The sequence below is a fragment of the Oncorhynchus gorbuscha genome, linkage group LG07 (assembly GCF_021184085.1).
Source record: "Oncorhynchus gorbuscha isolate QuinsamMale2020 ecotype Even-year linkage group LG07, OgorEven_v1.0, whole genome shotgun sequence".
In the NCBI taxonomy this organism is placed as follows: domain Eukaryota; kingdom Metazoa; phylum Chordata; class Actinopteri; order Salmoniformes; family Salmonidae; genus Oncorhynchus; species Oncorhynchus gorbuscha.
In genome coordinates this window covers 23,884,195-23,908,580 of record NC_060179.1, presented here as the reverse complement: position 1 = coordinate 23,908,580, position 24,386 = coordinate 23,884,195, and the positions used below count along the sequence as shown (strand labels likewise).

General features: G+C 43.3%; 1 protein-coding gene across 3 annotated transcripts in view; it reads right to left on the bottom strand.

Moving 5' to 3' along the window:
• The window catches only part of LOC124039674 (collagen alpha-1(XVIII) chain-like), a 146,102-nt gene that overhangs the window by 12,247 nt on the left and 109,469 nt on the right, over window positions 1-24,386 (bottom strand). For all 3 annotated transcript variants that reach the window (XM_046355890.1, XM_046355893.1, XM_046355892.1), the window contains exons 6-28: window positions 21,774-21,891; window positions 21,542-21,582; window positions 21,000-21,191; window positions 20,413-20,439; window positions 18,920-18,982; window positions 18,510-18,587; window positions 18,336-18,392; window positions 18,036-18,164; window positions 15,484-15,537; window positions 15,306-15,341; window positions 14,793-14,918; window positions 14,428-14,487; window positions 14,266-14,301; window positions 10,541-10,582; window positions 9,092-9,154; window positions 8,862-8,897; window positions 8,642-8,725; window positions 8,240-8,305; window positions 5,530-5,592; window positions 4,906-4,995; window positions 4,771-4,806; window positions 4,306-4,359; window positions 4,028-4,084 (exon numbers count right to left, since the gene is read on the bottom strand). In XM_046355890.1, coding sequence (XP_046211846.1) covers window positions 4,028-4,084; window positions 4,306-4,359; window positions 4,771-4,806; window positions 4,906-4,995; window positions 5,530-5,592; window positions 8,240-8,305; window positions 8,642-8,725; window positions 8,862-8,897; window positions 9,092-9,154; window positions 10,541-10,582; window positions 14,266-14,301; window positions 14,428-14,487; window positions 14,793-14,918; window positions 15,306-15,341; window positions 15,484-15,537; window positions 18,036-18,164; window positions 18,336-18,392; window positions 18,510-18,587; window positions 18,920-18,982; window positions 20,413-20,439; window positions 21,000-21,191; window positions 21,542-21,582; window positions 21,774-21,891 — 1,608 coding nt within the window. The remainder of the gene's footprint in view (window positions 1-4,027; window positions 4,085-4,305; window positions 4,360-4,770; window positions 4,807-4,905; window positions 4,996-5,529; window positions 5,593-8,239; window positions 8,306-8,641; window positions 8,726-8,861; window positions 8,898-9,091; window positions 9,155-10,540; window positions 10,583-14,265; window positions 14,302-14,427; window positions 14,488-14,792; window positions 14,919-15,305; window positions 15,342-15,483; window positions 15,538-18,035; window positions 18,165-18,335; window positions 18,393-18,509; window positions 18,588-18,919; window positions 18,983-20,412; window positions 20,440-20,999; window positions 21,192-21,541; window positions 21,583-21,773; window positions 21,892-24,386) is intronic.

Genomic DNA, 24,386 nt, shown 5'->3' with positions numbered 1-24,386 from the left:
ACAGAGAGAGAACAAGAAAGAGAGACAGAGAGGAAGAGTTGAATGGACAGCATATAGGTTCAGAAGTCCAATTCACATCCATCCACCTTGGAGTGATCAAGGTCCTTCTGAATCACTCACCCACAAACCTCATAGTGAAACAACCCTTGATTTGCACACATGTACCTCAGATATGACCACAAGGGCTCTGCCCTTTTGCCCTCCTATGAGAAAAGTGCCCTTTCAGATTGGTATATTTTTTTAAACTAAATTGAATCTTACTTTTAGTCTCTTTTGTCAAAATATAATGGGAATTGCGATTCTCACGATTCTCAAGATTCTTTCTGTACTGCGATTTTGTTTGCGATTTGATGTTCCAAACATATTGCTCACTATATGTCTGCTGCAGAGAGACGAGAGAGCATGAGAAAACATGTTTTGATCAGTCAGGGAAATAAAAGTGCTGAAAACACGTTGGCTCACTATTTAAAAAGAAGATGGAGAACAAGCTACAGGAGTTTTGCCGCAGGTACAGCCGATTAGCGCTAGCTAACGCTGAAATGCTGTAGCGTTAAGATTTTCCTTCACTGGGGCCTAGCCCGGACCATGTAGCAAAAGTATATATATTTACACTATATATATAAAAGTATGTGGATACCCCTTCAAATGAGTGGATTTGGGCTATGTCAGCCACACCAGTTGCTGACAGGTCTAGAAAATCAAGCACACAGCCATACAATTTCCATAGACAAACATTGGCAGTAGAATGGCCCGTATTGAAGAGAGCAGTGACTGTCAAAAGATGCTACCTTTCCAACAAGTCAGTTTGTCAAATTTCTGCCCTGCTAGAGCTGCCCCGGTCAACTGTAAGTGCTGTTATTGTGAAGTGGAAATGTCTAGGAGCAACAACGGCTCATCCGTGAAGTGGTAGGCCACACAAGCTCACAGAATGGGACCACCAAATGCTGAAGTGTGTAAAAATTGTCTGTTGCGACACTCACTACAGAGTTCCAAACTGCCTTTCTTGAAGCAACGTCACCACAACAATTGTTTGATGCATTGGCTAGAGTTGTGTAAAGCTCGTCCCCATTGGACACTGGAGCAGTGGAAACACGTTCTCCGGAGTAATGAATCACACTTCACCGTCAGGCAGACCGACGGACGAATCTGGGTTTAGCAGATGCCAGGAGAACGCTACCTGCCCCGAATGCATAGAGGCAACTGTAAAGTTTGTTGGAGGAGGAATAATGATATGGGGCTGTTTTCCTGGTTCGGGCTAGGCCCCAGTGAAGGAAAATCGTAATGCTACAGCACACAATGATGATTCTGTGCTTCTAACTTTGTGGCAACACTTTGGGGAAGGCCCTTTTTCAATATGACAATGCCCCCATGCACAAAGTGAGGTCCATACAAAAATGGTTTGTCGAGATCAGTGTGGAATAACTTGACAGGACTACACAGAGCCCTGACCTCAACCTCATCGAACATCTTCAGGATGAATTGGAATGCAGACTGCTAGCCAGGACTAATTTCCCAACATCAGTGCCCGACCTAAATAATGCTCTTGTGGCTCAATGGAAGCAAGTCCCTGCAGCAATGTTCCAACTTCGAGTCAAAACCCTTCGCAGAAGAATGGAGGCTGTTATAGCAGCAAAGGGGGGACCAACACCATATTAATGCCCATGATATGAGATGGTCAACGAGCACATGTCCACACGGCAGGGTAGCCTAGTGGTTAGAGTGTTGGGCTAGTAACCGAAAGGTTGCAAGTTCAAACCCCAGACCTGACAAGGTACAAATCTGTCATTCTGCCCCTGAACAAGGTATGTATTTTTACAAAATTGATGCTTCGATTTTTACAAATTCTTACTCATTTGCTATGATCAGCTGACAACGGATATATTTGCGCTCTCTGTGAACAGTAGGCTAGGCTGTTTTTGCACAAAAAAAGGCCTATGCCAGAAATATATACGTTGAAATTTGGCTACATGAACAATAGAGAGAGATTAATGGGTAAATGTAAAAAAATATATACAGTACCAGACAAAAGTTGGACACACCTACTCATTCAAGTTTTTTAACATTTTTACTATTTTCTACATTGTAGAATAATAGTGAATATATCAAAACTATGAAATAACACATATGGATTCATGTAGAAACCAATAAAGTGTTTGGTTTTAGTAGCCACCCTTTCACCGATGACAGCTTTGCACACTCTTGGCATTCTCTCAACCAGCTTCATGAGGTAGTCCCATGGAATGCATTTCAATTAACAGGTGTGCCTTGTTAATGTATTTCCTTAATGCGTTTGAGCCAATCAGTTGTGTTGTGACAAGGTAGGTGTGGTATACAGAAGATAGCCCTATTTGGTAAAAGACCAAGTCCATATTATGGCAAGAGCAGCTCAAATAGGCAAAGAGAAACAATAGTCCATCATTACCTTAAGACATGAAGGTCAAAAACCATCAAGCACTATGATGAAACTGGCTCTCATAAGGACTGCCACAGGAAAGGAAGACCCAGAGTTACCTCTGCTGCAGAAGATAAGTTCATTAGAGTTAACTGCACCTCAGATTGCAGCCCAAATAAATGCTTCACAGAGTTCAAGTAACAGACACATCTCAACATCAACTGTTCAGAGGATACTGCGTGAATCAGGCCTTCATGGTCGAATTGCTGCAAACCACTACTAAAGGACACCAATAATAAGAAGAGACTTGCTTGGGCCAAGAAACACGAGCAATGGACATTTGACCAGTGGAAATCTGTCCTTTGGGCTGATGAGTCCAAATTTGAGATTTTTGGTTCCAACGCAGAGACCCAGAGTAGGTGAACGGATGATCTCCGCATTTGAGGTTCCCACTGTGGAGCATGGAGAAGATGTGATGGTGTGGGGGTGCTTTGCTGGTGACACTGTCAGTGATTTATTTAGAATTCAAGGCACATTTAACCAGCATGGCTACCACAGCATTCTGCAGCGATAAGCCATCCCATCTGGTTTGCGTTTAGTGGCACTATCATTTGTTTTTCAACAAGACAATGACCCAAAACACAACTCCAGGCTGTGTAAGGGCTATTTGACCAAAAAGAGTGATGGGGTGCTGCATCAGATGACCTGGCCTCCACAATCATCCGACCTCAACCCAATTGAGATGGTTTGGGATGAGTTGGACTACAGAGTGAAGGAAAAGCAGCCAACAAGTGCTCGGCATATGTGGGAACTACTTCAAGACTGTTGGAAAAACATTCCTCATGAAGCTGGTTGAGAGAATGAGCAAGTGTGTGCAAAGCTGTTATCAAGGCAAAGGGTGGCTACTTTGAAGAATCTAAAGTATAAAATATAATTCGATTTTTAACACGATTTTGGTTACTAAATGATTCCATATGTGTTATTTCATATTTTTGATGTATTCACTATTATTCTACAATGTAGAAAATAGTACAAATAAAGAAAAACCATTGAATGAGAAGGTGCATCCAAACTTTGACTGGTACTGTATATACTGTAAGGTCTGGTTAAGATTGGTCAGCCAGTTAAACCAACAGTAAAAGTGTCTAAGACACTACAGCACCAGGACAGACCTGAAAAAACCCCACACTGTTGCTTCATCGCACACAGAGGATGGGCCAGGGACTTCTGACACATGTTGAGGAAAGATGTCTTGTTAAAAGTTTTAAAAAACTATTTTATTTACAGGGTGCTTTCAAGTGCCCGTCGATAAATAAGCCGGTTGTTTTCATCATATGTTGGGGTTGTCTGGGCACGGGACTGCCTGTGAAACAACTATTCCCAATGCCAACGTGTCGACTGGCATCTTTACCAGCTGTGTGGTGAGTCGGTGTCAGGCGGTCAACCATGTGGTTCATGGGCCGTGTGTGGTCTAGGTCTAATATTTGGTGGTGGCTGAGTTGGAATGGAAAGGAATGGAAAGAGGTTCTGGCTAGGGGCCGCCACCTTCAGATGGCAATAGTGCAGTGGTTCTCAAACCTTTGTGACACTGACCCATCTAAAGAGGGAGGGAAGAAGGGAAAGGGTTCAACTCACCGACACAACCACAGCGTCTCCTCGGTCTCCTTTATGCCCACTAATTCCAGGACGACCCTGTAGCGAGGGACACACCACATCACCAACGGTCAAATGCATTGGAGTGATATGATCATGCTCTGTAGTGCTGTTTATTTGTGCAACCCAATAGAGTGCACTTGGGTTTGAAAAACACTCTATATGTGAATCATTATTTTTTTTTACTTGCTGTTGTTATCATGTGTAGCCTACGATGTTAAAGGAATGCCTCAAATCCAAATGTGAGGTACTGTACTTACCGGATGACCAGGATAGCCATATTCTCCTTTGGGTCCTTCTGGCCCAATGGGACCCTGTAAAAAACAACCACAAAGCAACCTTTGAAGGACCAGAACGGTTTCTCTATTGTACTTCTCCCGTCAGCAGGTGCACTGCGGATGAGGATACATCACAGGTCCGTAGTACGCCTGAAAATATGCATTGACTGGATAGGGGGCCCAGAAGCAGGCCTGTATGTGCGTATGGACTTGGCCTGATAAAAAATGTTCCAAAACACTTTGATTGAAAGCAGCTGCGGCAACACAAAGAAGGAGGGGGGGGGTTAGTTACTACAAAGGGATTACTCCAAACTCAGTGTAGGGAACAACAACCACCCCCCCCACACACACACAGAGCTGTATTGGCAACATAACACACACGTGCACACGAGACTAAGTTGTTTATTATAGGTCCGTTATCAAACTGAGAAACAAATAACGTCTTACCATCACGCCAGCTGGTCCAGGTACACCACAATCGCCCTGCGAAGGGGTCAGGAAACAAAGTGAGTGTCTGACACAACTAGAGCCCAGGCAGTCAATGTGAACTTTGACCCAGGAAGTAATGTGTGTAAGACTTACCTTGATCCCTTTGGGCCCCTGTGGCCCTGTGAGTCCAGACATCATAGACCCATCAGCGGCAACCATGACCCCTGGCTCACCCTTCTCGCCCTGCAAACACACACACAGACACACAGACACACACACAATAAGATGATATGAATACTGTCCCTACACTTGCAGTCAGATTACAAACATGCATACAACACACACGCAAGCACACGCACACACACGACCCCAGGGGTAATGTGCAGCACATGCATGTTGAGGCACCTTGAGCCCCTCTCAGAGAAAGGATAACATTAGATAATAATCTCATTCATGTTGTTCCATGGGCCTAGACTGAATCAGTTATATATTGTCTATGGCTGCACAGTCTGGAACACATTAGCAGGCTTTTACACATCAATAGTGTGCAGCAACCGGGGTCGTAGCTTTAATCATGAGTCCTGGTGTTTAGTTTCACACACTTTTAATTGATTGGAATCCAAAAGGCTTTGAGCCTGTATATTACATGTTCATTGAATCCTGTTTGGAAAACGCCCCTATAGCAAAAGGTTATGCTGTAGTAAACCCTGCTATAGTTAACCTCTAGTGGAGTTCTTAAACCCAAAACAAAGACCGATAACACAAACACACACATACCTTTATTCCTGGAGGCCCCATGAAACCTGTCATCCCCAAGTCCCCCTTTGGACCCCGTGGCCCCTGGGAACAATCATAGTCAGTGAATAGATCATGTATTAATCATTTAAATAAATAACTACATTCATAATGAATTAAAACAGAGTCACAGCTGCAGTGTATCTTTCAGTATGTACCTGTCCGATTGCACTGTATAAAGTTTGCACTGTCAAGTTCATGCCAGAAGTGTGGGTCGCATATGGTATATTTTGCAATAGAGAAAGGACAGGCATAGTACCACAGTGATGTAACCTACCAGCAGATCCTCTGAGCAGCAAGAGAGAAAATCTGGTTTGTTTGACTATTTGTCAGTTCTTCGCCCATACAAAAAACAACAGTCTGTTTCAAGGAATTATCTAACTTTTATGTACCAAGAAATCCATCAAACTAAACTACACACGGTAGAATTAACCTCCATATCAGTCACAGATAAATACCTCAACATGCATCTCTTATAACCTGGACCTAATTGTCCGTGGGACACACAAACCACTTTTTGATGACCATGGATGACAGATATCGTTACAGCAATTTGAAGAAAATCTTTGATATGATTCCAGCCATTTCTCAACATAATTGCTCTGGGAGAGCGAGTACGCCGAACCCAAAACAATATAAAAGGAGTTCTGTCATGCTATCTCGTTAATGTGAGAAACGGAGAGTTTTTAAAGAGCACCGTGAAGGAAATTGTAATCTCAAAAGATATTAACTGAAGTTAACTTGCTTCAACTCTCGCCTGTGAAATGCTTGGTGTCACTGTTAAAGCACACACACACACACACACATACTAGAGGTCTGCCGATTAATCGGAATGGCCGATTAATTGGGGCCGATTTCAAGTTTTCATAACAATCAGAAATCACTATTTTTGGGTGCCGATTTTAATGTTTTTTTTTTTTTTTTTTTTTATACCTTTATGTAACTAGGCAAGTCAGTTAAGAACACATTCTTATTTTCAATGACGGCTTGGGAACGGAGGGTTAACTGCCTCGTTCAGGGGCAGAACGACAGATTTTCACCTTGTCAGCTCGGGGGATCCAATCTTGCAACCTTACAGTCCAACGCTATAACCAACTTACAACTAGTCCAACGCTATAACCACCTGCCTCTCGTTGCACTCCACAAGGAGACTTCCTATTATGCGAATGCAGTAGAAGCCAAGGTAAGTTGCTAGCTAGCATTAAACTTATCTTGTAAAAAACAATCAATCATAATCACTAGTTATAACTACACATGGTTGATGATATTACTTGTTTATCTTGTGTGTCCTGCGTTGCATATAATCGATGCCATGCTGGGGGATGATTTAACAAAAGAGCATTTGCGAAAAAAGCACAGTCGTTGGACGACTGTACCTAACCATAAACATCAATGCCTTTCTTAAAATCAATACACAGAAGTATATATTTTTAAACCTGCATATTTAGCTAAAAGAAATCCAGGTTAGCAGGCAATATTAACCAGGTGAAATTATCACTTCTCTTGCGTTCATTGCACACAGAGTCAGGGTATATGCAACCGTTTGGGCAGCCTGGCTCATTGTGAACTAATTTGCCAGAATTTTACGTAATTATGACATAACATTGAAGGTTGTACAATGTAACAAGAATATTTAGAGTGATAAAATACCGAACGGTTCCGTATTTCACTGAAATAATAAACGTTTTGTTTTCGAATTGATAGTTTCTGGACTCGACCATATTAATGACCAAAGGCCCGTATTTCTGTGTGTTATGTTATAATTAAGACTATGATTTGATAGAGCAGTCTGACTGAGCGATGGTTGGCAGCAGCTGGCTCGTAAGCATTCATTCAAATAGCACTTGTGTGTTTTGCCAGCTGCTCTTCGCAAGCATAGCGCTGTTTATGACTTCAAGCCTATCAGCCTAATGGCTTGTGTAACCGATGTGAAATGGCTAGCTAGTTAGCGAGGTGCGCGCTAATAGCGTTTCAAACATCACCCGCTCTGAGACTTGGAGTAGTTATTCCCCTTGCTCTGCAAGGGCTGCGACTTTTGTGGAGCGATGGGTAACGCTGCTTCGAGTGTGGCTGTTGTTGATGTGTTCCTGGTTTGAGCCCAGGTAGGGGCGAGGAGAGGGATGGAAGCTATACTGTTCCACTGGCAATACTAAAGTGCCTATAATAACATCCAATAGTCAAAGGTATATGAAATACAAATGGTATAGAGAGAAATAGTCATATAAATACTATATCAACTACAACCTAAAACCTCTTACTTTGGAATATTGAAGTCTCATGTTAAAAAGAACCGCCAACTTTCATATGTTCTCATGTTCTGACCAAGGAACTCAAACGTTAGCTTTTTTACATGGCACATATTGCACTTTTACTTCTCCAACACTTTGTTTTTGCATTATTTAAACCAAATTCAACATGTTTCATTATTTATTTGAGGCTAAATGGATTTTTATTGATGTATTATATTAAGTTAAAATAAGTGTTCATTCAGTATTATTGTAATTGTTATTATTACAAATACATTTTTTTTAAACGTCCGATTAATCGGTATTGGCTTTTTTTGGTCCTCCGATAATCTGTATCGATATCGGCGTTGAAAAATCATAATCGGCCGACATCTAACACACACACACACACGCACACACACACACACACACGCACACACACACACCACAAGCCTAAGTCTACTCACCCTGGGCCCCTGAGATTCCAGCCCTCCTGAGAAGTTAAACACACCCTCTGTATCGTTGAGCAGGAGCTGAGGAGTACAGAGAGGAGAGGCGGTGACATCACTATCTCCGCCCACATTAAAACAGTCCCATCTGAGCTCTTCAGTAGGGGTGATAACAATGTAATTTGTGACACTTGTAATTGCTCTAATAACAGCCAATTACTGTATAATATAAGCCAATAAAATATGCCCCCCGAAACTGAGATTACTGGTAATTTTAAGGAATTAAGTCATACTATACTGCCATTAGTGTGGTGTTAAAATTACAGCTGAGTAACTCAATAAATCAGAAGTAAATTGGATAAATGTCCCCATAAAGAAACACTCCTTAGCCCCTAGGTCCTTCATGGTTAATCCACTTACATCCTGGAGGTTGATGACTGGTCCTGGAGGCCCGGGAGGTCCAGGAGGGCCGGGGAAACTGAGGCCATCCTGACCTCTCTCTCCCTAACACACAGAACATACGTCACAGTGTTAGAAGAACTAAGAACAGGGCCAGCTTGGTTGACTCCAGAAGGCCAGTCGAAATCGATGATCTCATAACATGTTGACATGAATGGAGTCAGCAGGAGTGATACTGTACCTTTGGTCCCATATCACCGCTGTCCCCCTTCGCTCCCTGCGTGGAAGAAAAGGCAAACACTATAATGACAATACATAACTGAGACCTGAGACAATTTTATGAGGAACCTATGACAACAAATGTAAAGGGTATAAAGACAGATTAGAATATTTTAAAATCAAAAGAAGTTCAAAACAAAAGGCAAATAGAGGAGATTGAACAGGTCAGTAAAAGGCAGGTGAAGTACTGACCGTGTGCCCTGGCAGTCCGTCCAGCCCAGAGGACCCTGCTGCTCCCGGAGCACCAGGCTCCCCCTAGAGGAACAGAGATGAAATTGATGGGTTATTTATTAGGATCGCCATTAGCTATTGCTCATGTAGCAGATACTCTTCTTGGGGCCCACACAAAACATAAAATGACATTATTTAGAACATTAGTAGACAAAATCAGTATCATGTTAAAATAAGAGAGTTTTTAGATCTGTTTGAGATGCTAGTGAAACCAACCCACATATAGTAGCCCAGAATTGAGGAACAAGTCCAACTAACTACCTCATCTGCGTACCTATGATAGTAGACCTCATCAATGAGTGATACTTCTGAAAACCTTTTTATCGCAATGAGGAGATTGTATGTATAGAATTACTCTTTTCATTTTAATTCGGTCATCAACGAGGTCCGGAAGGCCACACTGAAAATTGGTTAGATTTCCTTGACTTCCTTGATTTCCTTGAAAAAATTGTCCTCTATTCATAATTTTGGACATTTTCGATGCCCCCTGACTGTTTAGTGATATTAGCGAGCTGGGCAGTCAAGAAACTGCATGAATGTAGGTTCATTGTCATTTATGCACAGTTTTGATTTCGTTTTAAGTATATTGAGTTTGTTTACCCCCTCCCATTTAAAAAAAATATATAAAATGATGTCCAAACTTTCGACTGGTACTGTATATGGTACTGTATATACCTACCAGTCAAAAGTGTGGACACACCCACTCATTCAAGAGTTTTTCTTTATTTTTATTATTTTCTACATTGTAGAATAATAGTGAATACATCAAAACTATTGAAATAACACACAAGGAATCAGGTAGTAACCCACAAAGTGTTGAACAAATCAAAATATATTTTAGATTTTTCAAAGTAGCCACCCTTTGCCTTGATCACAGCTTTGCACACTCTTGGCATTCTCTCAACCAGCTTCACGAGGAATGCTTTTCCAACAGTCTTGAAGGAGTTCCCACATATTGCTGAGCACTTGTTGGCTGATTTTCCTACACTCTGCGGTCCAACTCATCCCAAACCATCTCAATTGGGTTGAGGTCGGATGATTGTGGAGGCCAGGTCTGATGCAGCAGGTCTGATGCAGCACTCCATCATCAAACCAGATGGGAAAATACAGGACTCAATCCCAAAAGAATGGGAACGATTGGAATTACTGTAGTTAGTTTACAAACTTCGATTTTGGGGTGAACTTTCCCTTTAATGATATCTGAACTTTCACTTTAATGCTAGCTGATGTCTCTATCAAGGTGCATGGTGAGGTACGGTGCCTGAGACCTGGATGACTGGCCCTGCCTGTGTACAGATGTTTCAGAGAGGAATTCATTGGAAATTAGCGGGCTAATAGAATGCACATGGTGGGGAAGGCTGCACTTCCTCTGAGAGGATGAATGGGAATCAGTTGAGTAGTGGGGATCACCTTTACCGCTACACCAGGAAGCCCGTCCTGCCCGTCTTTGCCCTGTGAAGGAGAAATAAAATGCCCGTCAGTATGGGATCCTTTTACATGTATGTAGAACTACATATTCTAACACACAGAATATGTAGTGCCACTAACACATACCAGATAGAAATGAACACAAGAACATGCACACTCACAACAAACACACTTCTAGTTTATGCAGGGCAGTGAAAACTTTACAGCCACATTCACACCAGATGATTTCATTCTTAGAACCACTTGAAGCACATTATAACGATTGCAAAATTTCAGTCCTATGATCTTATACACCTGTATACTGACTCTGTGATTCATATGATTGATACTTTAAGTGGTGTGCAGTAGGATGTTTTTTTTTTAAATGGAACTTTATTTAACTAGGCAAGTCAGTGAAGAACAAATTCTTATGTAAAGTGATGGCCTACCAAAAGGCAAATGCCTTTGGGGACGTGGGCTGGGATTACAAATAACAAATCAAATAAAAATATAGGACAAAACACACATAACGACGAGAGACAACACTACATAAAGAGAGACCTAAGACAACAACATAGCATGGTAGCAACACAACATGACAACAACATGGTAGCAACACAACATGGCAGCAGCATAACATGGTACAAACATTACTGGACATAGACAACAGCATAAAGAGCAAGAAGGTAGAGACAATACATCACGTGAAGCAGCCACAACTGTCAGTAAGAGTGTCCATGATTGAGTCTTTGAATGAAAAGATGGCGATAAATCTGTCCAGTTTGAGTGTTTGTTGCAGCTCGTTCCAGTCGCTAGCTGCAGCAAACTGAAAATAGGAGTGACTCAGGGATGTGTGTGCTTTGGGGACTTTTAACATAATGTGACTGGCAGAACGGGTGTTGTATATGGAGGATGAGGGCTGCAGTAGGTATCTCAGATAGGGGGGAGTGAGGTCTAAGAGGGTTTTATAAATAAGCATCAACCAGTGGGTCTTGCACCGGGTATACAGAGATGACCAGTTTACAGAAGAGAATAGAGTGCAGTGATGTGTCCTATAAGGAGTATTGGTGGCAAATAAAATTCAATAAAAATCTAATCAAATGTATTTGTCACATGTGCCGAATACAACAGGTGAAACGCTTACTTACAAGCCTTTAACCAACAATGTAGTTCAAGGAATAGAGTTAAGAAAATATTAACTAAATAAAATAAAGTGACATTTGTTTTTTTTAAATCTAACAGTAACACAAGAAAATGACATAACAATAATGAGGCTATATACAGGGGGTACCGGTACCGAGTTAATGTGAGGAGGTACAAGTTAGTCGAGGTCATTTGTAGTAGCAGCAGTGTAGAAACAAAGGGGGGTGGGTCAATGTAAATAGTCCCGATGGCCATTTGATTAATTGTTCAGCAGTGGCTTGGGGGTAGAAGCTGTTAAGGAGACTTTTGGGCCTAGACTTCGAGCTCCGGTACCGCTTGCCGTGCAGTAGCAGAGAGAACAGTCTATGACTTGGGTAACCAGAGTCTTTGACAATTTTTTGGGCCTTCCTCTGACACCGCCTAGTATATAGTTCCTGGATGTCAGGAAGCTTGGCCCCAATGATGTACTGGGCCGTACGCACTACCATCTGTAGTGCCTTATGGTCAGATACAGAGCAGATGCCATTCCAGGCAGTGATGCAACTGGTCAGGATGCTCTCGATGGTGCAACTGTATAACTTTTTGAGGATCTGGGCACCCATGCCAAATCTTTTCAGTCTCTTGAGTGGGAAAAGGTGCCTTCTTCACAACTGCCGATCTATAAATCTCCGTAATCTAGCATGAGTAGGATGGTCATCTGAATCAGGGTTAGTTTGTCAGCTGTGGTTAAAGAGGAGCGATTACAATAGAGGAAACCAAGTCTAGATTTAACCTTAGCCTGCAGCTTTGATATGTGCTGAGAGAAGGACAGCGTACCGTTTAGCTATACTCCCAAGTACTTGTATGAGGTGACTACCTCAAGCTCTAAACCCTCAGAGGTATTAATCACATCGGTGGGGAGAGGGGCATACTTCCTACCGAACCACATGACCTTTGTTTTGGAGGTGTTCAGAACAAGGTTAAGGGCAGAGGAAGCTTGTTGGACACTAAGAAAGCTTTGTTGTAGAGCATTTAACACAAACTCCAGGGAGGGGCCAGCTGAGTATAAGACCGTATCATCTGCATATAAATGAATGAGAGAGCTACCTACTGCCTGAGCTATGTTGTTGATGTAAATTGAGAAGAGTGTGGGGCCTAGGATTGAGCCTTGGGGTACTCCCTTGGTGACAGGCAGTGGCTGAGACAGCAGATGTTCTGATTTTATACACTGCACTCTTTGAAAGAGGTTGCTAGCAAACCAGGTCAAAGACCCCTCAGAGACACGAATACTCCTTAGCCGGCCCACATAAATGGAATGGTCTACCCTATCAAAAGCTTTGGCCAAGCCAATAAAAATAGCAGCACACCATTGCTTAGAATCAAGGGCAATGGTGACATAATTTAGGACCTTTAAAGTTGCAGTGACACATCTATAACCTGAGCGGAAACCAGATAGTATACCAGAGAGAATACTATAGACATTAAGAAAGCCAGTCAGTTGATTATTGACACGTTTTTCCAACACTTTTGATAAACAGGGCAAAATACAAATTGGCCTATAACAGTTAAGATCAGCTTAGATAAAGGACGCATCATGGCTGCTTTCCAAGCAATGGGAACCTCCCCAGAGAGGAGAGACAGGTTCAAAAGGTCTGACATGCCGGGCAATTCTAGGGGCAGAAACCTTCAAGAAGAAAGGGTCTAAACCATCTGGCCCAGATGTTTTTTTGTGGTCAAGTTTAAGGAGCTCCTTTAGCACCTTGGATTCAGTGACTGCCTGTAGGGAAAAACTTTGTAGCGGGGCAGGCGAAAAGGAGGGAGGAGCATCGGGGCTAGTCACATGAGAAGGGGTAGGAGATGTTGGATATGCAAGGAGGCATGTCAGTATGTCAGGCATGTCATGTCAGTAGGCATTGTCAGTAACAACCACATCATCAACATTAAGGGACATGGGCAGCTATGAGGAGGAGGGTTTATTATCCAGGTCTATAACCATTTTCCAGAACCTCTTGGGGTTAGACCCACAGAGAGAGAACTGCTCCTTAAAGTAACTAACTTTGGCCTTCCGGATAGCCTGAGTGCACTTATTTCTAATTTTCCTGAACGAGAGCCAGTCAGCCTGAATATGGACGTGCCGAGCCTTTTGCCAAATGGAATTCTTGAGGTGGAGTAACTCTGCCAGATCACGGACGAACCAGGGGCTGAACCTGTTTTTAATTCTCATTTTATTAATGGGGGCGTGTTTGTGAACAATATCACTGAAAATATAAAAAAGAAGGTAGTCTATCACAGTCAGTGGTGAAACAAGTGAGTCACACTTCACACCAAGGATCTAGTACACGTAGACATTTTAGCACATACACTACTGTGTGTCTAGCATACATGCGAACATCCAAGGGCCGTGAAAAGACGGCCGACTGCAAGTACACGTTGAATTTGATGTCAGGTTGAAGTGTGTTTTTGAAAGTAGCTGCCTCACATAGTTAGCTTTTAGCATAGTCAATTTGTTTCAAAGATGGGACATGATAACGTATTAAAACATGTCTGATAGGTACATAGAGTAAGCTCACTGTGTGAGTGATATAAGACATGAGGGCATACAGTACCTTTGGTCCTGGAGGACCAGGTTTCCCAATAGGACCCTGTGGAAAGCACCAGGTAAAAATGATTGTTAGTATTAATCATACACATTTTCATATGTATATCAGTCTTATAAGCAAAATGGTGTCCCAGCAGCTCCATATAGAAACCACTCTTTGAGTTCTTACCTGAGGGCCTCTGGGCATCACTGCCCCAAAGCCACCGAGTGTCCCAGACCCCTCAATGTCCTGTAAACAACATACAGTCAATGACAACTGGTGTGTGGTGATGAGCCCTCTGGCACAAAATGGCTGCCGAGCATCACTAAGGTGGGTGCTACACATTGGTGACGTATAGGGTGAGTCGTTGTCCCCATCCCTCCCAACATACAATGTAAATCACTTTAAAGTTTATAATAATAATACAATAATACATAACATTGTTATGAGAACAGTATTAGTTATCCTTCATTACAAAAGCTTGAAAATAATCAGGTGTACAGTATGCTGTTGACCCTCTGACAGACAGGAGAACTGAATGAGTGAAATCATACTTCCAGGTCCAAGCTGAAGCCCCTTCCTGGGGGTCCCGGTGGCCCAGGAGGGCCCCTCAGGCCTGGCGTCCCCTCTGGGCCCTCTGAGCCGGGCAGACCTGGGAACCCTGCAGCACTTGGCTCCCCCTGGGAGAGAACCACAATGGTTCAGTCTAAAAACCACCTGAAGCAGCATACATTATTACAACGTCCATTTTTGCAGATGTGAAGGAACTGGATGGGTGTAAGTATTATGGAGGGGGCTTCCACTACACCCGCAGGAAGGTGGAGGCATCGCAGTAGCTTAGGCCTATGTTATTCCTTTAGATCTGAAAACGCTGATGGGGGAGTGGCTAGGCATAGGTATTGTTTAAAACATTTTTTTATCTGGTTCTGGTTATTAGCAGTAATTATCACTTGATTCACATGTGGGGAACAAGTGTGTTTGGGTTTGAATAGTGGAGAAAGACCGTTGTGGTTTGTATGGTCACTTGAAGCTTGGGGAGTGATGGAGCAGCGTGACTCTGACTTTACCTTTGGTCCAGGAGGTCCGCTCAGACCCGGCTCACCCTGTCAAAGAAAAGCAATGTTTCAATCAATTTAAATCAATCAAATAGAAGCTCTTTTTACATCAGAGGGAGACTGTCTTGAGATGATATATTCTACGCAGTCAGTACACAGGATATCAGAGGTCTATATCCAAAGGTCGTACCTTCTCTCCTCTCTCGCCTGCTGGACCAGGGTCCCCATCGAGTCCATCAACCCCCTGGGAGATAGAACAATTCCTTAGATTAGATGTGTTTCTCCGTAATGTAGTTCTGCCCAGTATGGGATCATTCCATTTGTCAGATTGTACTTAGCTGTGAAGTGTCTGATCTGACAGCACAGCAAGACAATATACTGTATCTTTAGTCCATCGGCTAATTTGAAATAATTCATTTATTAATCTATTCAGAAGAGCCAGAACTCAATTCATAGTTTCAACGATCATAACTGACATGTGATACATGTCCTGTAAGTGATCCATTCACACAGTTAGTAAAGCCTCCTACATGCTCAAGTCAAAAGGCAGTTTTTCCCCAACGATGCGAATAATGGGAGAGACCATGTTTCATGAGTTGCGTCTAGCTGCAGTCAGAAGCCATTAGCTCCAGGAGCCAAGATTACATTGTTGCTTCAGCGCTTCTGAACCTTTAACCTTTCCACACTAGACTCGTAATATCTTCATCTCCATTGGTTAACGGTCTTACTGTATTTTGTGAATCGTATCGTCAAACAAACTTAAAAATGTTTCTCAACAGATTAAGTGAGAGATTATTGGCCTGGGCAATAACATTCCGTAATCTGTTATTCAGAACAGATTCAAATGTGATGAGGCTGAGCAATATCTCACCACTGGGAAAGTAAGCATAAACACTGCCAACTCTCATGGAAATAGATTGTGACGTGCTGTGGAAAGATGACTGTGAGATCCCTGTACTTTACCAAAGAGGAGGTTGATCAGAGTATGTGTCGGGTTGGATTTGAAACATAACAGCCATGTAGTTTGATGAAACAGTCAAACAGTGAAACAGTGTGTAGCTACAATATGACATGCTGTCTGGAGCAGAGCCAAGTAATCAGGGGTCTGTCTGTGGGAAGTTGGGACCTGGGAATGCATGATCACATGGGCAACTGTCAAATCTGTCGAGGTACAAGTCGGCCTTAACCACAGATCTAGGATCTGATTACTCAACCAGCTACCTCCGATCCTAAACCTAACCAGTAGGGGGCTGAAAAAAAGACCTGACCCTGCATCATCGGATAATGCAAACTTTGACCTACTCTGTTAAACTCAAAAGGTTGCAATTCCCATAGTGCTCTGTGATCAAGGTCCCTGGCTTTGAACAGACGAGAAGTCTGAGCTGTGTGCATGCTCTGAGGACAGCAGGCCAGGCCAGGCAGCTTGTAGAGCGTGGCGCAGGCAGGCTAGACCACACAGACAGAGAGGGACGCTGACTGGGGTTGTGTTTACCGTAGCAAAGGGGAGCAGACATGCTTATAAACACAGAGCTCCTTTTACAGTTTGCCTAAGAGACTGGGTGACACACACAATGACTGGTATGTCAGTGATGTCACTCCTGCTTTCCTTCTAGATTGATTAACAGACATGCAACAATAATAAAACACCGCTCTTTTTTCATGTTTACTAAAGCAGTGTGTTACACACCAGTATAGAGGTTTGACCCTATTATATAACCATATCACTGGTTAATTATCTTAACTGTTCATGATTGAAAGTCAAATTCCAATGTACTTTTTTAAACCGTTACAAATCAATATTTGCCTCCATGCCTCTGTCTTACAGCCCTCCTTCCCACAGTAAAAATCTCCCCAATTCACAGCAGGTCAGAAAGTATCATTTACAATACAAGTTGTCAAGGCAGCCAGATTGGTGTCACGAGGGTCCAGCTCCATGGTGACCTCACCAAGGCAACAGCTGCTCTGGGTCCCTCAATCACCCGTTCAATCATTCACATAAACATTGGGCCTCCCGAACGTTCTAGGCTTAAGCAAACGGAACAAATTGCAGGGTTGCAGGGGAATTACGCATTATCCAAATGGTTTCCAGGCATCTCTTGTCGTATAGCGATCAGAGATGTTATAGTTGTGCTGGGCAACAGAAGGGATTGCTGTAAGGTTGTCCGGAGGTTATTGCTGGGTTTGACAAATCTTGTGGCAGACACCTGGAGTTCCATGCTGTTGATTATCTGGCAGCAATTTGTTGTAAGAAATTGATTTGTAAGCTCACACACACCCTTTGTTCGTGGTTCTGCAGCACAGAGAGTACGCAAAACCACAGATGCCTGGTGTTAAGAAACATGGGGAATGAAGGGAAGTTGTGGGGGAAATTATGCCTTTTTGGCCCATCGGTTCAATGAATAGATAGGACCAGAGTTTAATACCAATCCAGACCCAGAACCAGAACCAGAGCCACTAAACCAACCCAGCATCACCTGAAACAGAGGCCAGGTGAGCAATGGAAAAGGGGACTGGAACAACACCACAGAGTTTAGTTGTGTCTACAATGTGGTTTTAGAAGTCTCCTTCAAATGTGGGTTGGAATGTAGCAATGTTTGACCTCTCCACAGGGTGTGCTATAACAGCTGCTTAATTGGCCCGCAGAACTACAAGTGATAGACGGATGGCACCATCTTACCACTCACTGGCTTTAACAGTATAAGTGAGAGTGATGGAGTTTCAGTAAAGTGTTGGGTGACTCACAGGCTGTCCAGGTTTACCCATCTCTCCATCCTTCCCGGGGGTCCCAGGGGCTCCAGGTGACGCAGAGAGGCCCTCAGACGAACCTGGGGGGCCAGGCAGCCCTGGAGAACCCGGTGGACCAGGGGGACCCTGGATGAAGAAAATAAATCATATTAACATTAATGGTAACAAATAGCATAACCGTCATAACGCATTAATGCTAATGCTAACTGTGTGTATCCAAACATCCTTTGTGGCTGTAATCAGAGAGCAGAACAACAGCAGGTGGATTCTAGGTTTTTGAAAAGGATGGCCACTCACTGTCATAATCTCTGTGTCACTGTCAAAGTCCTCAAAGCCCGAACCGTCCACAACATTCTGCAAACCACATCAACCACATGAATCAATGAACTGATGAATCAATCAATCAACTAATTATTCCATCCATCCCATCCATTAATCCACACATCCAGGGTGGTTCATTCCACTACATACCAGGGATCTGGATGAGTTGGGTCGACCGGGTGGCCCGGGAGGACCGGGGGAACCAGGTTTGCCCACTCCAGGATCACCCTACAGCGGTCAACAACAACACACAATCCAGGGTCAAACACAACAACCAACTAGATCAGTGTTTCTCAATCCAATCCCAGGGCACGGGAGCCTGTAGGGCCATTTGTTCAAGGCCAGCACCAACACACCTGATTCAATTCATCGCCAGCCCTTGATTAGTTGAATCGAGTGTGTTGGTGCTCGGCTAGATGAATAATGTACAATGACGTAGAACACTGCTGAACTATTCAGTGACAGTCCCCCATGACCTTGTAGCTGCTAAAACCTGTAGGTCACTAGTACATCATGTACCCTCTGTAACAGTGATGTTATACACACAAGGTGTTTTGCACCTTGTCTCCTTTGGGACCAGGATCTCCTGGCAAGCCTGGGAATCCCTGAACTCCATTTTCTCCCTGTGGTAGGAACACAGCAAGTGAGTATTATCAAAATGAGAAATGGCTGCTGGTTGAAACATATATAGAAATCCACATGGGTTGTGTAGTGTACTGTAGGCTTTCTAACAATGATTGGTGGATTGGCAGGAGTTGGAGATTGGATTCATGTGTGGCCCTTCCTCGAGTAATATCTCACTCCATAAACACAGTGTTCAAAGAGAACATTCACTCTGGTATTCACTACAACAGTTATCTAATCTCTTCTGAAGCCCCTTTATGACTGTGTGCACACATGCAGACACACACACACACATGCAGACACACACACACAGACAGACACATACACATGTAGACACACATACATGTAGACACACATACATGTACACACACATACATGTACACACACATACATGTACACACACATACATGTACACACACATACATGTACACACACACACACACACACACACACACACACACACACACACACACACACACACACACACACACACACACACACACACACACACACACACACACACACACACACACACACACACACACACACACACACACACACACACAGATGTACCACATATAAGCAGGACCTATATCCCACCCCATAGGTGGGCAGGTGAAACAGATGAAAAACGGCTAGAGAAACCACCGTAGAAGACAGGGACGTGAGTTGTAAATAAATAGTCAGTCATTTGGACTACAGCTGTTGGAGATGCATGCACAATGAACTAAACTTTCCTAATTTATGTAAATCATTTTTAAATCACTATATCCCCCTTTCCTCCATTATTGGCTAAAGTAGTGGGTCTGGTGCACACATGTGAGATATTGGCAGGTTGTGTGTGTGTGTGTGTGTTTCATAGGGGGCTGCTGAAGGGAGAACGACTCATAATAATGGACGAAATGGACTGAATGGAATGTCACCAAACACATGGAAATTATGTGTTTGATGTATTTGATACCATTCCACATATTCCACTCCAGCCAATACTATGAGCCCACTCTCCCCAATTAAGGTACCACCAACCTCCTGTGGTGTGTGTGTGTGTGTGTGTGTGTGTGTGTGTGTGTGTGTGTGTGTGTGTGTGTGTGTGTGTGTGTGTGTGTGTGTGTGTGTGTGTGTGTGTGTGTGTGTGTGTGTGTGTGTGTGTGTGTGTGCGTGCCTGGGAAGCTGTGGCATGTGTACAGTGTTCTTGAGAAAGAGAGAGGGGTGGAGTCATTGTATGTAACAGGACAACAGGGTCAAGTCTTATGTATTGTGTACTGTAGGGCCTAACATTGAAACGAATTACTGTAAGTAGACTAATAGTTTAATTTACACCGTGTAGTGATCTCAACTCAGAGATGTGTGAGTCGAGTAATAATGAAAGCTTGAAGTCCATAGAAATGAAGCACAAGTCATATTGAGCAATGACATGAAGAATACTTACTGGGTCACCATCTTTCCCTCCACTGCCCTGGAGAACAAAGAAAACAACCATATAAAAGACCCCAAACTATTTTTGACCCCATAAACATACATCAGCTACATCAAAAACGGACCTTCTCAACCACTGAACAAGATGACAATAAAGCCGTCATGGACAACGGCCGAAGGCCTGAAACCACCTAAATAGGCCATTACAATAGACAATAGCAGATGTTTATAGAGACAGAATTACAGAGAGAGAACGCCAATTGAACTGAACTATTCTGGTGAAAAATATGCCGGGCGGGCCAAACCACACAAATAAAAAGGATAGCATGTTCACAATGTGAGACGGAGAATAGAGAATGCTCCCCTATCGCTTGCCAACTGCCGAGCTCTCACTGTGTTTATTGTGCATTGCGTAGCATGACAAATCAGGCAGGGTGTTGTCTGGTGTTTGGCAGGAACTGTCTAGGAGCCAAAGAGAACGAATGAATCGACCGTAACCAGATACAACTGCGATTTTGCCCCAATTACAATGCAATGCTGATGAACATGATCAATGGGTGGTGAAGGGAGGGGATTCTGTGCTAACAAACAGGCTCTTACTGGCTGGCCGTCGTTGCCGGGTGCTCCGGGTGTTCCCGCTGGTCCCTGAGGCCCCTGGGGGCCCCTTGGTCCTGGCTCTCCCTCCCCAGAGGAGCCATCGCCTAACGGGCTTTGCGGGCCTGGGGGGCCGGGGGAGCCAGGGGGTCCGGCTGGCCCTGGGTCTCCTCGCTCTCCTTTCTGACTGTGCGTCGCCTGGAGGGAGAGAGTAGAACAAGCTAGCAAGCTAGCAAAGTGTGGTATGTCTGGTATATTGGCAATAAATTATTTGTTATTGATGGCTTGTCAGGTACAAGGGGCAGGGGTTCTCAAACTCTCTTCCAGGACCCCCAGCCACTCCATGTTCCTGAACTACTGAGCTAGCACACCTGATTCAACTTGTCAACAAATTATCAAGCCTTTGACTAGGTGAATCAGATGAGCTAGTTCAGGACTACAACTAACAACAGATTTGACAACCACTGTTATAGATCAGGCAACACACTCCAGGTCTTCAGATACATCCTATTCAATCTCATTCATTCAAGTCAACAACTGATACTTACACTTCCTGGTCTATAGGCTGCATCCGCTGTCTGACTTGGTCCTGTGGCCAAAGACACAAAATCATCAATACAAACGTACAGTATATGGCTCCTTACCTCACCACGTTCTATCGCCACCTAGTGGCTATTCATGTAAATACCACAAGGCATAATAACATGTTCACGCAGTGAATTCTCATTTGAAATGATCATAAATCAATAAATAGTGTACAGTCTTCCTCCTCTCTCTCACCTCTCTCAGCGGTCAGCTCCACTTCCTGACCCGAGGTCTCGCCAGCATCCTCCTCATCGTCACTGGGCGATGCCTCTGTGGGAGGGGCAAGCACTGGGGTGATCATTGGCTCCTCTGGCTGAGGGGTCAGGGGGAAAGCGGGAAGACATTTAAAACAATGCATCATTTGAACATACAGCTAGAGTCAGGTTCATCATGTTCTGCAAGATTGGTTTTGTCGCCCTAGGAAAAGCCTAGAATTTGGAACGTTTGTTTGAATTGTTTTAAAGCATTCTTGCTTTGGCTTTGCATTTCGTTTCAAGGAGCCCCAAGAATTTGGAATGTTTGGTTGAATTGTTGCCATGATAATTTGTTTGCATTTTCAGAATTGACTTTCAGTCCTTACTGGGCAAACTACATACGACTCAGGTGACTTTTCTGGTTCTCTGGTGGATTATTACACAACTTTATTCTGAACCCAGGGCTTGGAAATGTTGGCCATTGACACCCCTGGAAAGTTTGATCCTGTGATTGTCACCATTGGCAGACAGCGGGGATGATTTTGATGTTGTTGCCTCTACCATGTTGTTGTGGAGTCCAACACGAGCTGGAATGAAGCCCATCATGAGAGAGTGTAACGGCAAACTGGGGAAACATATGTATTCTCTGATTGTGGATATTTGTGAAAAGGAGAACAAGGTGAATGAGTTTCAGGACGAAATAACAACTTTGAAAGGATGAGAGACCAGCTGGTGAAAACGGTCAGGTGTGTGGATAGAACGGTGATTCATGCATACAATGCCACTTTGAGAAAGATGAAAGTTCTCAAGAAGAAACAGTCTCACAAGTGTCTCCTTGAGAATATCCTGGAGCACATCCACATCAAATAATCAGATTATGGAAGCTGAGGTGCAGAGGTGGCGGCAGGTAGCCTAGCAGTTAGAGTGTTGTTGCTAGTAACCAAAAGGTTGCTGGATCGAAGACGTGGATGTCGATTAAGGCAACCCCCCGCACCAGAGGGGTTGGGTTAAATGCGGAAGAGACATTTCGGTTGAACAACTGACTAGGCATCCCCCTTTCACAGGCAGTTAGCCAGCCATCAAACTGAAGGTACTTTACAGCAGTGGTTCCCAACCAGGGGTACTAGGACCCCTGGGGGTACTTGAGAAGACCATAGGCTTAATTGTAAAATGAGGGGGAACTCCAGGAAAATTCAGTTGGTGGTACAGTAAGCTAAAAGGTTTGGGAACCACTGCTTTACAGTATTAGCTAAGTATGTTCAGGTAGGTATTTTCAGGTATGTATGTCGAGGTAAGTATTCAGGTAAGTGGGTCCGGTCCAACTACCATCTGGTGCCTTTTCTGTCCCCAGGAAAAATCACCTCTTATTTAGTGTAAAATGTCAATTTCAAAACGTTTAAATATAAGGTCAGGTGTGCTTTACCTTAAAAACGACAAAATATGGATCTTGAAAGGGACTTAAGCATTTTGAAAAACTTATTTTCAGTGGATGTAGGCGGTTTTGCCGGGTGTTATACTCCAAGAAAAATAAGCCATAAAATAACACAATCTTTCTTTATTATTTTATAGTACTAGTTAAAATCTCTCTTATCAAAACGTCGTTTTTTTCTCATGATTATTACATTCATTATTATTGTATTTAACCCTTTCTGTGTGTCCCTGATATCACTTTCTACCCTGTTAGTTTGTAGTAATTCTCCTTTAAGAAAAAAGCCCTTCCCACAATGACATGTGGTTCAGGAAGTATCATTATTTGTTTGATGGGAAAACAATGGTGCAAAGCTAAATAAATATACATCTATTTTTACATGTTTCGTGTTAGTCTGCTTGCCTCACTCATACATTTCCATCCTGTTGAGGATGGGTGGGGGTTGGGGGTTGGGGGTAGCTGTATAAAATAGTCATTGTAGTAATAAAATGCTAATTGTAAACACTTAAAACTACACATTTACAACTGTGGCAATACTGTGATGTTGTAAAATCATTTGATGTAATTCGATCCTCTATTGTAATTGTGGTGTTGATTGTGTATGCTTTTATATTATGTTCAATACATCTTTTTAAATAAATGCTAAAATATGTTTTAAGTGAGAAGTAGGCAGGTAAGAAAGCAGAAAAGGAAATTCACATGAGCACCAGAAAGCCTACTTCACCCGTGCTCTACCAAGGTTTTCCAGCACACAGCTTTGACCTACTACAGTAGCTATTTTGGTCTATTGTACTTCAAACAATGTCTATGCAGGTTGCTTAGGATTGAAATCTTCTCAAACTGCCTAATTCATACTATTTTCCGGTAGGGGGCAGAGGAGCTGCATGGTGTGTTTTCTCTCCTTCTCTGGCTCACAGCTTATGTATGTGGACGTGTGTTTATGTGTGTGTGTGTGTTTATGTTTGTATTTGTATGTGTGAGCATGCATATGTGTGTATGAATGTGTTTGTGTGTGTGTGGGCTGACGGACCAGGAGCCCTGCCAAACCAGCTATGCAGGAAAACGCTGGGACCGGATCCACAAGCACACTTGGAATGCCAGAGACATCCTCCCCTGCCTCAGTACATCCTATGCTCTCGGATGAAGCCGCACATGGGCACAGATCTGGGACCAGTTTTCCCTCCG